The 14185-nt window shown below is 37.9% G+C and overlaps 1 protein-coding gene across 1 annotated transcript in view; it reads right to left on the minus strand.

Moving 5' to 3' along the window:
* Lama2 (laminin subunit alpha 2) overlaps positions 1 to 14185 on the minus strand; it is a 591463-nt gene that overhangs the window by 399684 nt on the left and 177594 nt on the right. Inside the window, exon 4 of the mRNA XM_060373445.1 lies at positions 4201 to 4443. Coding sequence (XP_060229428.1) covers positions 4201 to 4443 — 243 coding nt within the window. The remainder of the gene's footprint in view (positions 1 to 4200; positions 4444 to 14185) is intronic.

Genomic DNA, 14185 nt, shown 5'->3' on the forward strand with positions numbered 1-14185 from the left:
GTCTCATATCCAGTATATATAAAGAAACACAATTCTAGATGCAATGTTGTCTCCTGAATTGGATTCAGGAAGAGAAAAACTGACACTGATGGAAAAACTAACAATTACCTAATAAAGTACTGACTTTATTGGGTACCAATGAAGAGTGACTATTTGACAAATCCATTGTGTGAGATATCCTCTGTAGCAACAGCAGTGTGAAAATATGCCATGCTCCTCTGCATCTTATAATCATGTTAATATAACAAGTTCCAAAATTTAAACATAAAGGTATGACTTTGATTCTGTTTCTAGCAGGTCAGATGACCAGGACTAACATTTCCAGAGACAAACACCTACCAAATGACATAAAATTCACAAGAGCATCCACTTACAGCCATGTGAGAGCAATCAAGAGGATGAAAATTAAAGTCTAGAGAGATACTAGTACACCATGGCAAACCTAGTCCTGTAGTGTGGTCTCCCCTAAACACGGCAGAGGAAACCAAGAAACGCTTTTGGCAAACCCTGCTATATTACAAGGACGAAAGCTGGATTCTGAAACTTGGAGAGATCAGGAGACTTTAATAAATTTCATGCATATTAGCTCAGTCTCCAAAGTCAGGAAGCCCAGGAATACGAGTGACTGGAATTAAAGCAGCTGTAGTCAGGTTTAGCCAGAACTTTACTCATCTGAATGTCCCAGGAATTTAAACATGTAAATTCTTTAAAGGATGATCCGGATTGCTATGAGGTGCCAGAAGCATCAGAAAAATTCTCACAGGAAGATCCTATCTCAGTCCTTCAGTTGTTACCACAAACATTTTCAACTACAATTTTGTTATGTGATGTAATCAGGGATATGCAGACATGGACAATGTAAAAAAGTGGCAGTTAGCAATTGGACAACAAACTATATCCACAAAAACCAGACATTGAGTTATCAAACAAAAATTTCAAATAATTATAACTTTGTACTCTAGAATTTAAAGCCACAACACTGATAGGTCCAACACAAATTACATTCTTAGATTAATATCTTATCAATTGTTAACTATGCGTAATAATATATGTCCATGTGGGTCTGAAGATAAGCCAGAGGGCAGCAGGTCCCTGAAGCTGAGTTCCAGGCAGCTGTGATTCGCCCCCAGGTGCTGGGAGTTGAAACAAAATCCTGTTTAAGAACAGTGCGTTCTTTTCACCAATGACCCACCTCTCCAGCTCCCTAAACTTAAGGTTTAGTAAATATGAAATTCCAAAGGAGAACAAGAAAACTCTAAACTTCGACTTGAAAATAAACCCGAGAAATTATAGAAATGAAAAATTATTGTAAACAAAATTAGATTTCTATAAATGGTTTCAACAGATTATTACGTAGCTCCGGGCATAACTTAATACACTAAAATATGCCATGATAAAATAGGTATGTCAATATACAAAAGGGAAAATGGACAAAGATTACTGACTGCACAAGTGAGAAAGAGAAGTGTAAAGCATGTAGTGGCGGTTTTTAACTGGCGTTGCCGCAGACTGACAGAAGCAAGACGCTACACCCTGAAATGATTCACTGTACAGATGTGTAAAACAAAATGAAATCCCAGTCTCGAAAATAGATTGAGCAGATTCACCAAGAGCAGCACTTCCCAACAGGACTATTCAGGGTCAACGGCGCCCTAATCTTCAGGAGCCAGCGTGATAGTGACTGGTCCTACCTACCAACTGCACGCTCAGAGTATGGCCAGTACAGCTAACCAGCCAAATTCTACCACGATTCAAGTAAGCTGAGACTGAATTTAAATAACAGTAAATGGCCATTGGCTTTAGGAGTTGGAGCATCATAAGCATACAATTGCAATCCAAAGGCAAATATAAACACCCGCAAGGAAATTAAAGACAAAACACCTTGAGGAACATAGTTTGGGTAGCTCTGCTCTCTACACCAAAAATGGAACTCAGAAAACAATAAAATGTGCAAAGACAAAATGGTTACATCCTTAAGATTCTCTCCCTAGCAACATATACCACAATAATTTCTATCATGTATTTGTTTAACACAGAAATGTTATGAAGCTAATGTCACATATTGGTCTTGAAATTTAAAATTATCTGCTCAAAAGAATTTTCCAACTCATCTCGTGGACAGGAGTGGTGCACTCATTCTACCGATTTCCCTTGTGGTCCTCATATCATTGCAATTTATTGAGTAGTCAATACTTTTTTTTCTTATCTCACTATCACTTCTTCTATTGATATTGAAAACACAAATATCTAAAATTACATTTCAGAGTTTATAGAAAAGTGAATCATTTTACAACTAAAAGCTAATACATAAGACAAAGATCCATTTCATAGTCACTTGACATAGAATTAGGGTGGGCATTATCTAAATGTTATTAGAATATCCTGAAGTGTTTACTATATGAGAAGGGACAGGAGGGACATGGGTCAGTAGTGGGAGGCTGGGAGAGTATGAGCAAGGTGCAGTGTACGCGTTTATGAAGTTGTCATAATGAAACCTGCTTTTGTACGTTAATTTAGAAAAACAAAATTATGAGACTTTAAAATACAGATGTGCTTGGAAAGTTTGATATATTAAACTTGGTGTTCCTCCACATATGTTATTTTTAATGTAGAATTTGAGATAGAGTAAGGGTACTGTTTTGAATTTGTAGAACTAAATTTCCAAAGAGGAGGCTGGGAGAATTATGTCCAAATGCAAGCTTCTTTCTCAGAGGTACTTAGGGGTAATCTAGATTGGCTAACAGTAGGGATAACAAAATGGGAATGTGGGTTTCAGGAAGTGTGTATAAAAGATGCTATGATTCTTGGATACTGGATTGGGGACAGACTATCAGGCAGGAGTACAGACTGTGTCTCCCACATAGGAATGTTTCAGTTTTTACCTTGTTTTGCTGAAAAATGTTATGTATTCAATAGAAATATACTTTTAATCTGGATGTTTTCCAGGCAGTCCCTTCTTGTGAAGCCTAATAGCTTTAGCTACACGTTTCCATCAGCTCCATGTCACAACAAGAAACAATGGGCACTCTGCAACAGGCTGTGTTTCTGGGACACTTTGATTTCACATCTCACGTCTTCAAATCACTCATCTGTGTCTCCCGCTCTCACACATGCGCACTGTTTTAGTTTCAATCGAGTCTTCATCAAATTGCACGAGCTACTAACTCTTGGGTGTAAAATGGACTTTGTGTTAGACATAATTGCTCAAGCTAGACTGGTGGAATTTATCTGAGCTTATGTAAGGTAGGTTACAAAAATCTGCAATGTCTGGCAGGTTGGTCCATTAAATTTATTAGCCATTTAATGATATTTTTATCTTGTGATAAATGTTTCAAGACACATGCCCATAGAAAGCTTTAAGTGCAACATTCTTTTGATCATGATCACATTTTCATTTGATCACAAGCAAACATTTTAACTATCTCTAGGGTTCTTAGTTTATGGAATGAAGCATAGAGAATTTAAGCAACAGGCTCAAGAACACACAACTAGGATCTAGGGAGTCACACCTGGCTTAAAACTAACTAATAAAAACTAGAATATTATCTCCAGGAGCAAAACAAAACAAAAACACCACAGGGTAACTGAACCTTCTTGAATTATGCATGTTTGCATATAATTAAGAACTTAAGCACCTGTACATGACCTCTCAGGAAGACTTCACCAAAGGGATCATGTCACGCTCTGGCCCTCCATGGTGACAGCAGAAATACATACAAAACCTGACATGATTTCTTTGTATATGGTTGATATTTTAGTATTGCTATAGGTTTGTTGGTTGGGTGGGTAGGTGGTGCTTTTTTGTTTTGCTTTGTTTTGTTTTCTTCACAAATTCTCTCCTTTGATTCTATCCTCAGACTGTGTGTGCATACTGTAGAGCCTTCCTTAGGTCTCCAGTCTTTCTCTAGTCACTAGCAACCATCATTATTGGAAAAGTCTCTTCACCAGCAAAATTAATCTCTGGCTTCCCAGCTAAACCCATTTCCTCATGTCTCATCTTTATTGAAGAGAGGAAACACATGAAGGTAGTTAACATTCCAATCACCTTGGGCTTTCTGTTTTTTTTTTTTATTTAATAACACATTTAAATTTACTTCTGCTAAATTCCATTTTAAAACCTCTCTGACATTAATTACTGATATGTTCATGTCTTTTTGACAGAGCTATTTTCCAGTATTCAATGCAGCTTCTCCGTCTTACCTCTCCATTCTCTAAAGGGTGGATCTTGGAATAAAATGAAGTGCAGATGACCTCATCATCCTTGGCATAGGATGGTGGTCCAGTGCGGGGATAGATATTGTAGAGGGTCAGGCACTCTGTGTCTGTCACTGCGTGATACTGCCAAGGTTTGTACTCCACATTATCCAGTGAACGTTCCAAAATCCAGTTTCCAGGTCGAGGGGAGTTGGCTGCTTTCACAATCACATAGGCAATCTGGAACACCTAAAGATGAGTGACAAAAGCACAGCTTTGAGTTCAAAAGTTCTTAGTTATGCAAATTGAAGAGTGGCTGCTAACTCAGAGTTCATCTCCGATTTTGTTTTGTAACTCAATTGTGTTCAGGAAAACTGATTTTACTATTGCATGTTCATCTTCAATAGCTCTTTTGCTGTGACAAGTTGTGTCGTTTTGACCAACATGACTTTGAAAGCAGTGAGTAAAGAGTGGACTTCTCACTATTACCAATAAAGCTGCTACAAACATGGTTGAGCAAATGTCCTTTTGGTATACTTGAGCCTCTTTTGGATATATGCCTAGGAGTGGTATGGCTGGATCTTAAGGAAGCACTATTCCTAGTTGTCTGAGAAAGCGCCAGATTGATTTCCAGAGTGGTTGTACAAGTTTACATTCCCACCAGCAGTGGAGAAGGGTTCCCCTTTCTCCACAACCTCTCCAGCATGTGTTGTCACTTGAGTTATTTGTAATAGCCAGAAGCTGGAAACAACCCAGATGCCCCTCAACTGAAAAATGGATGCAGAAATTGTGGCACATCTATACAATGGAGTATTACTCAGCAATGAAAAATAAGGAAATCATGAAATTTGCAGGTAAATGGTGGGACCTGGAAAGGATCATCCTGAGTGAGTTGTCCCAGAAGCAAAAAGACACACATGGTATATACTCACTCATATAGACATACAACATAGGACAAACCCACTAAAATCTGTGCATCTAAAGAAACTAAGCAAGAGAGAGGACCCTAACTAAAACGCTCAATCCCCATCCTGAAAGGCAAAGAGATGGAGATCAGAATAAGAAGAAAACAAGAAACAACCTAGGAACCTGCTACAGAGGGCCTCTGAAAGACAGAAGAAGAAAACAGGAAACAAACTAGGAATGTGCCACAGAGGGCCTCTAAAAGCCTCTGCCCTGCAGACTATCAAAGCAGATACTGAGCCTGATGGCCAGCTGTCAGACAGAGTGAATGGAATTTTATGTAAGAAGTGGGAAATAGTAAGAGCTGGAGAGGACAGGAACTCCACAAGGAGAGCAACAGAACAAGAAAATTTGAACACAGGGAACTTCCCAGAGATTCCTAATCCAACCAAGGACTATTCATGGAGATAACCTAGAACGCCTGCACAGATGTAGCCCATGGCAATTTAGTGTCCAAGTGGATTACATAGTAATGGGAAGAGGGACTGCCTCTGACATAATCTGATTGGCCTGCTCTTTGATCACCTCCCCCTGAGTCGGGAACAGCCTTACCAGGCCACAGAAGAGGACAATAAAGCCACTTTTGATGAGAACTGATAGACTAAGATCAGAAAGAAGGAGAGGAGAACCTCCCCTATCAGTGGACTTGGGGAGGGGCATGCATGCAGAAAGGGAAGGGAGGGTGGGATTGGGAGGGGAGAAGGGAGGGGCTTATGGGGGATACAAAATGAATAAAATGTAATTAATAAAAAAATTTAAAAAAAGAAAAGAAAAAAAGAAAAAAAAAGAGTGGACTTCTCTAACAAATCACTAACATTGTGTCACGTAGTTCTTTAAAGTTCCCTTAGAGCATCAACTTTCAAAGGTTCTGCATGTTCGTTTTCTCGCCTCATATGAGAGTCAAGAAAATATGTGCTAAAAATAAAGCATGCATATTTAAATGCACTTAATCCCCAAAAATGCAGACCTTGTGTATGACATCAAAAAATAATATAGCACTGCAGGTGTGCATTCCTGTGCTCAAGTTGTGGGTCTGGCATGTGCGCAAACCTGGAAAGGCTTTTTTTCCTATCTGTAGCTTTACTGTCTAGGAATTAAGATCAAGAATAGGCAAATCCCAAGACACCACTTGATTAAATGGAATATTGTATACCGGCTACCTGGAAACTCGCTTGGAGTAGATATCAAATAAATACGTATTCCTCTGTATCCCCACATAGAAAACATGGAGTAGAAATCCCAGTAACGTGCTGGCAAGCAATTGAAACTAGAAGATATTAAATGGGTGTTTCTGTGCTTTCTCTATAAGAAGTCAACATGTAAAATCAGGGAAGGAAGAAGTATCATTGCTACAATTTGACAGAGTAAACCCAGTGGACAGAATGCATTGGAAGCAGTGACTGTCTACCTTCAAATCTGCATACAATTTGATGAACAAAGAGAAACAGACAGAGAAAGATGTTTGTGAAGATGTATATGTGTCTGCAATGCAATCTAAAAGCCTAAAATATAATGTCCAGGCATTATAACATGACATTTCTGTGTAGTATCCTAGGCAGAAATATAGATGCAAGCTAGATAAAAGTACCATGTCTCTAGAATGGGAATGATAAGCCATGAAAAGTAACAATACAGCAATACGATAATTACTAGGTTGGGAAATCCTATACCATATAGGGATCTTGACAGCTTTAAGGTATGGATGATGGATGGAGTCACTAGTAGGACAAACTAGGTGAAAGTGATGAAAAGTCCTCCTGTGATATAGAGGGAATCCTGAAAGGAACATTCCAGAGAAAGCATCTTGGCCATGAGAGTTCCCTGACTTCATGTATAGCATCTGTGTGATGCTAACAGATAAGGAATATTTGTATTATATATTTTAAATAAATATATAAATATGTTTATATATTTAATTTATATTTATATTCATATTTATTTTTAATTTATATTTGATTACATTTATTTTTAATTTATTTACGTTTGAGACAAGACTGTTCATGACCATGTTAAAGCTGTTTATTTAAGTTGTGGATTCAAGGAAAGGTAGCAGGTGAGGAGTGTTTATTCATCCCACTTTCCTGTTATGTTACTTGTATTAACTCGTATGTCTTACTTAGTAACAAAATTATTTTGTGGTTGTGCAACTTAAACTCAGAGCCTCTCACACAGTAGGAGATTATACTACCATGGTGCTGAGTCTGTACCTTAGTTCATTTGCCCTAACTTGCCTATAAATATATTTATATTTAATTTAATAAATAAATATATTTATATATTAAATATATAATATATATAACATAAATAGATAAATATATGTTTATATATATTTATATAAATATATTTTATATACATATATATGTAAATATATATTTAAAATACAAATATATATATATGGGGTAATATAAAACATGACTGTTTCTGGAAGATGTTTCTGTGAAGGCAGACACACCATGTGTGTTGAAAAAAAAAAACACAATTTGGCATTTACTGATTAGACAAAGTTGTGGGAAAGCTGCTGGCTAACAGGCTGAATTCCTTCTGCTGCCAAATCACTGTTGTCCAACCACTTAAACATCATCTCTTTCTAGAGGACAACAGACAAAACCCAAGAAGACTAGCCAGGATGTATTATAGCTCGTGCCATTCTTTTCCAATGAGTGCATATAAATGGGCAATATTTATGAGTTTTATTTTGTGTCTCTATGTGTGTTCACCCAACATTGATGTTGTGAGTCTTCCTTGACTGTTCTTATCTGATCAGATAAGAATATTGAGGCAGAATCTTCCACCGAGCCCAAAGCTTGCCGACATGGCTAAATCTAGGGAACACTTTATTTTAGGGTTGTCCTGTATCTGCCTTCCAGTGCTGGAATTTTAAGCAGGCTACCATACCCACAATCCTCACATTTGCACACAGGAGTGTTAACCACTGAGACGTCTCTGCAGCCCCTAGTTTACATTTACTGTAATTTCAGAGATACACATCTATGTATGTACATACAAGCATTAAAATGCTTATAATACGTTTGAGACAAGACTGTTCATGACCATGTTAAAGCTGTTTATTTAAGAATGCAGAATTAAGGAGAGGTAGCATGAGAGGAGTGTTTATTCACCCCACTGTCCTGTTATGTTACTTCTATTAACTCGTATGTCTTACTTAGCAACAAAATTATTTTGTGGTTATGCAACTTAACCTCAGAGCCTCTCACACCCTAGGAGAATATACTACCATGGTGCTGAGTCTGTACCTTAGTTTCATTTGCCCTAACTTGCCTAGAACTTGTGATTCTTCTACCTCAACCTAAGTGTAGGGACCTGGCTTCCTATGAGCCTGAGCCGGGTGGATCATACCCCATAATCCACAATATTTGCTGTTTCTGAAATTGAAGGTGTTGCCCTTAAGGAAATATCTCCATTCGAGTAGATCCTAGTCAACAATCCATCACACAAATTCCATATGAGGAAATTTTTTGAGGAAGATGGCCACTGATCCCTTTCAAGGACTGTAAAAGGGACTCTATGGCACAGTAAAGAAATAGTCTCTACATAGTTGCCAGTATTTCCAAGGCAACCCTGTCAGGCCTTACGACAATAAGAAAAGAGAACAACTAAATTGTGAGTACCCAGAGAACCAGGGCTTTAAAACTGGTATCATTTTTACTACCGTATTTTGAGATTATGTGTATTTAACATTTATTACATATAGCTGAATAATCAGGTCACTCTAGAATCTATGTTCCTACTCTTAGTTTAGCTATGACTATTTTTGTTTGCTTGAGCCTGAATCCCAGGCAACACCAGGGCATACATGACTTGGTGGAAGCAGGGCGTACATTTCTCTTCTGCTGATCTTATTCAGCCTTGATGTTCTATTGAAAATAAGCAAACCCTTCAACATGCTACTTCCTAGTATTTCCTTTCCAAAGGCCACCCAAGGAAGAGCTAGTGAGTACAATGTACTGGCTACTCTTTGGAAAAGAGTATCTGCAGCACAAATATTTGAGCTGGTATCTTTTCTCCCAGAAAAAAAAAACTGTGCAGAGATTTTTTTTGAAGATAAAAAATGAAAGACAATGAAACATATTAGAGATCACAGTTAGTCCATAAGAAAAATAAGGCTATATGGAGGTTACAGATAAGGAAGTTTGTTTAGCAAGCTGCTCAGCAAGCTGATAGAGGAACAGGCCAACTTCTCCTGGGGGATGTGATACAGATTTATGATTCCAGAGCATCTGTGTTGGCTCGGGAATAATAGATGAAAACTTTTTAAACAAAATATCTCAGAGCCTCATTCTGTAATTTAGTATAACAGCCAGTATTAAGCGCCGTAGAAAAGGAGTCACTGCTTTTTAAAATATCGAAAGAGCACCATTTCAAAACAATGTCCTTCTTTCTTTTGTTTTCTATGGATTCTTCTAACAACTCATGAAACATTAATTAAACTTGTTGGCATTTACTATTATAAATAAACTTCTTAAAGTGCGGTAAATAGCATTATTCAAAAACACAATGAATAGAAGCATTCTCTGAAGGCTTCAGAGAATGAATGTGAAAAATGTAAGAGATTTTTCTAAGTACTTCACGTTTTCAATGCCTCAAACAGAATAGCTCTTTAATGGTGTCTGTGCTGTTTTTATTAACTGTTTCTTGTGTTTTCCATATTAAGACTCTTCAAAAGCAGTAGTGTTAATGTCATATTCCTGATGAAAAAAGGCGCCATCTATTACAGTGGGAAGCTGCAGCAAGGAAAGCAAATAAGATCCAGTAAGACCTGCAGGCTTCAAGGACCATAATGTATCAATGTGATATACAAATGTCTCCTTGTTGGTTGGTTGGTTGATTTGTTTTGTTTTGTTTTGTTTTGTTTTTTGGTGGTTGTTGTTTTGGTTTGCTCAGTTTTTCCTTTTTTTTTTTTTTTTTTTAGTGGCAGGGTGTTTTAAAAACTTAGCACCTGGAGAAAAGATTCAAAATAAGTATTAAAATAACACCAAATACCTGAAATTTTAATGGAGGGAACTTTCTAGTTCCTGCTACGCTTGCTGCTCCCTCACACGTATAACCGACAATCACGTAACTACCTCATCTGCTGTGGTGTTGAAGTAGAGGGTCTTTCTCCAGTAATTGGAGTATTGAGAGTGTGGTTTCACTTATTACATAACTGGCAAAAAGGGGTCCTTCTGAAGGGACCTTTCAGTCCAAGGATGATTAGAACACACAAGTGTCACAGAAAGATACTTTTCCATGCCATGGCTAAAATAATATGATCTCGTACAACACTGCCTGAAGTAAGTAACCCTAGAGCTTGGTGTGTGCTGAGTGCTGCCCTGGTGCTGGTTTTCTGAGCTCTCACACACAAACTACAAGGTAGAGATGGTATTGAAAACCAGCTCTATCCATGCGTTGCTGAGTGCCTTCTTTAAGATTGACTTCTAGGACTTTCACGGTTCTTCTTTCTCCAGGTACCTTGATCCTCAGAAGGTTGCTACCAGAAAGTACTGTGTTTGGTATACTACAGAGATTTTTTAGCATTGCTTTTAAACAGTTAAAAGAATCAGGACAAGGGCTGGAAAGATGGCTCAGCAGTTAAGAGTGTCTGTTGTGCAATCAGGACCAGAGTTCTCTAGTACCCACATAACAGCCCAAGCAACATGCAAAATCCTGTAAAAAGACCTCTGACACTCTCTTCTGGCCTCTACATAGAAATAGGTGTGAGTACCTACGCTTCCTACACACACACACACACACACACACACACACACACACACACACACACATGCATGCACACAAGTTCACACACTCACAACATGAATAAAATGATTTTTTTTCCCTAAAAAGAACCAGGATGAATATGATACCTTAAGAATGGAACAAATCGATGAAGCCCCTGGCTGTAAGCAACGGTGTAGGTCCTCCAGGCAAGACCTGACCCAACTCAGACTCCTCTGAGTCTTTTCCCCTTATTGCTTATGAGACCAGCAGGTGCCCATCTAATTTCTGTACTGTTTTGCTCACTGCTTCCTTCTCTGCAGTGCTGTCCATTTGGGAACTAAAGCCAGCAGCTGCCAGCAGGAATCTCTGCAGTACCCTAATACCTGCTTTTGTCCATGCTATCAGTTTTAACTTTTCTAGCAGCTGTGATACAGTCTACCATTACCATTATATTCTGAAACCTCATCTGTGTTCTTTGCTTTGGAATGGTACATGAGTCCAATTGTGTCATTTGTCCATCTTATTTTAAAGTGATGAAAGTGACCTAATTCAAGACCAGAAAAGATTATTGAAAGAATGAATTTTCAAGGTTAGAGAGGAATTCTAGATGCTCATGAAGATATCTGTATTTCTTTGCTTCAGTTGAAGGACACAGTTCATATGATTGTGGTTGTTTTGTCTGTGACCACAAAAGGAAAATTAGGAAACAAAACCAAATCCAGTAACAACAAAGATAAATGAATGAGGAGAGCTCAGCCTTTTACTGGAAGATTTGTGAGCATTGTTGAAGAAAAGCAGAGGTCATACCCCAAAGCCCCCAGAATGGCTGCTATGGAAGTCCAGAGCCTTGTAGATGGAGCGTTGGCAGAAGCAGGAGCCTGGCATGGGCTGAGTAGTGAAAGTCAGTGCAAGTCTGTATGCAGGGAAAATGTGCACAACACTTTTCTCCCATGTATGGTCACCCTTACACCATACAAATGTCTGAGAAAAATTATAGCACATTAAAAAAAAATAAACAGGATGTATGTTCTGAAAATGGCGTTGCAAAACTCAAATTTAAGTTAAACACCATGTTTGAATGGTTTTAAGTGAGGCTTTAAACTTAAAAACAGAAAAATTAACCTAAAAACAACCACAATCATTAATTCTGGGTGAGCTGTGTTTCCATTTATCTATTTCATTCAGGAAAGCCAGAATGACATAGCAGTGTGCTGGCCCATGCTTTCAGTCTTCAGGAATACTCATTTCTAATATTCTATGTACTAACATAATCTGTAATTGTCACTTAGTTATTCTGTTGTAGGCCACGTATCTCCCCCTCCTGCAAATGTGTTAGCATTGCTGAACATGAGGTGACTGAAGTTGCAGGTAGGCAGATATGCTGCTCTGCCTAGGGGGCAAGTGGCTCTGGAAGGTCACAGAGGAACAGGAACACTCTGCTCTCAATTAAAACATATTTTTTTAAGTGCTCACATTGTACTCAGGAAATTAACACATTTGAAAATGAATCGTTCGCCACCAAAAATTTTCCTAAGAAACAGTAATCTGACTGGATGACTAATGACAATTCTGTGAAGAGAAAATTTGCAATTATTTGTAGAAATTGGATTTTTTTAACAAAGGGTTTAAATCAATGGCTAATTTTCAACAGACAGTCTTGAAGGACTTTCTGCCTTGTTCTACAAGAAGCAAGATCTTTAACTCTAGTTCAAACAAAAGAGTTACTTTTCAGTTCTCTGCATTAATATACAGTTAGCATTCAACTACATACGCTAACATGCAATTCTGTTTATTTCATTGGGAATACTATGTAGATTTTTTTTTCCCCGAGAGCTGGGCAAGCTTGTCATAAAGTTAACTTCTAAAACATTAAAACCAGAGGAAAATCTAAGTACCCTGAGTAAAGGGATACACTTTTTTACGACAGGCGGCCATGTGGGATGGGTCGCTATCAGTTTTAAAAAGCACACCTCGCTTCTTTTTATCATGAAGGAAGATCTACTTTCCGAAGGGATCTATGGCTACCAGGGCCCATCAAAGGCCATTGGTATCCCCCAACATATCACCCAGACATTTCTACAGTATGTTAGAAGCATGCCCACTACCTGTAAAACAGTCATGCTGAAACAGTGAAACAACTAGAGGAAGAAATAATTAGAGGAAGTCTAAGCAGGGCCATTGTCAGGAGCCATGGCAGTATGCAAACAATACTATAAGAGACAGTTAGCAAAGGGGGAATGTGAGGCCCTCCACTGGGCAAATCAAGGACTCCTCAAGTAAATAAATTAATTTCAAGGAAGCTAAAACAAAATTAGTTTATAAATTAAGAGAGATTTGAAAGATTTAGCCAAATAAATGCGATGTGCATCTTCATATGCATTATGAAGAAACTAGGCAGCCATTCACAAACAAACAGTAGGCAAGCAAAATGAGTCTCATGAGACTCCATCTTAGTTAATATTAAGCAAGTCAGAATCTTTTGTGTGATCATGGTTTCATTTATCAAAAATAAATAAGTAAATAAAAGTTTATTTTTCAGAGCTATGAAAGAAAACAATTACCTAGAAAGACATGCACAAGAGTTTGCTTCCAAGTAATCTTGGGGCTCAAGATTAGGTAGGATGTGGTTTTGTTTAGAACCAACATAAAGCTGAGACAATGAGCATCAGGTTCACTGAGAAACCCTACCTCAAGGAAGTAAAAGGAAACGGGTAAAGGAAGACACTCAGTGTGTTCTTGCTTCCACATATGCAAACTAAAAGACACATATCTTCACAATGTTTGTATGCAACCCACACTAAATAAAAAGAAAAGTAAATAAATAAATAAGAATTTTAAAAAATGACATGAAGTAAGCCATGAGTTAATTCTTATAAATGGGTAGGCGTTGAGTATAGCCATGCTCATGCTATGCTCTATGTTTTTGTGTATATTTGAATTTTTTTCACAATTAGAATAAAAGGCTTACTAATATATCTCATTTTAATAAACAAATAATTCTCTTTCACACAACAGTATTACCACTGGCATTAATTTAGTGCTGGTTCCTAAAGTGCAAACGTTTAATACATTTTCTTAATTACCTTGATAAATAGCTCGGCATTTTCAGTGACTAGACTGCATTCAGGGACCAAGAAACGTGTTTTAAGAATTACCAACCCCAATGGCATTGTTAGCCATAAAGGCTCAAGGTTTCAGCCCAGCCTTACTAAAGCTAGTAGCAAGAAGAAGTGAAGTCCAAATTGGAATGAGCACAGCCCTCCTCTGCTTATTAACACATCTTGTCGGCCATGCTTCATTAAGTTGCTATCAG

This window comes from Meriones unguiculatus, chromosome 20 (genome assembly GCF_030254825.1).
Source record: "Meriones unguiculatus strain TT.TT164.6M chromosome 20, Bangor_MerUng_6.1, whole genome shotgun sequence".
Taxonomy (NCBI): Eukaryota; Metazoa; Chordata; class Mammalia; order Rodentia; family Muridae; genus Meriones; species Meriones unguiculatus.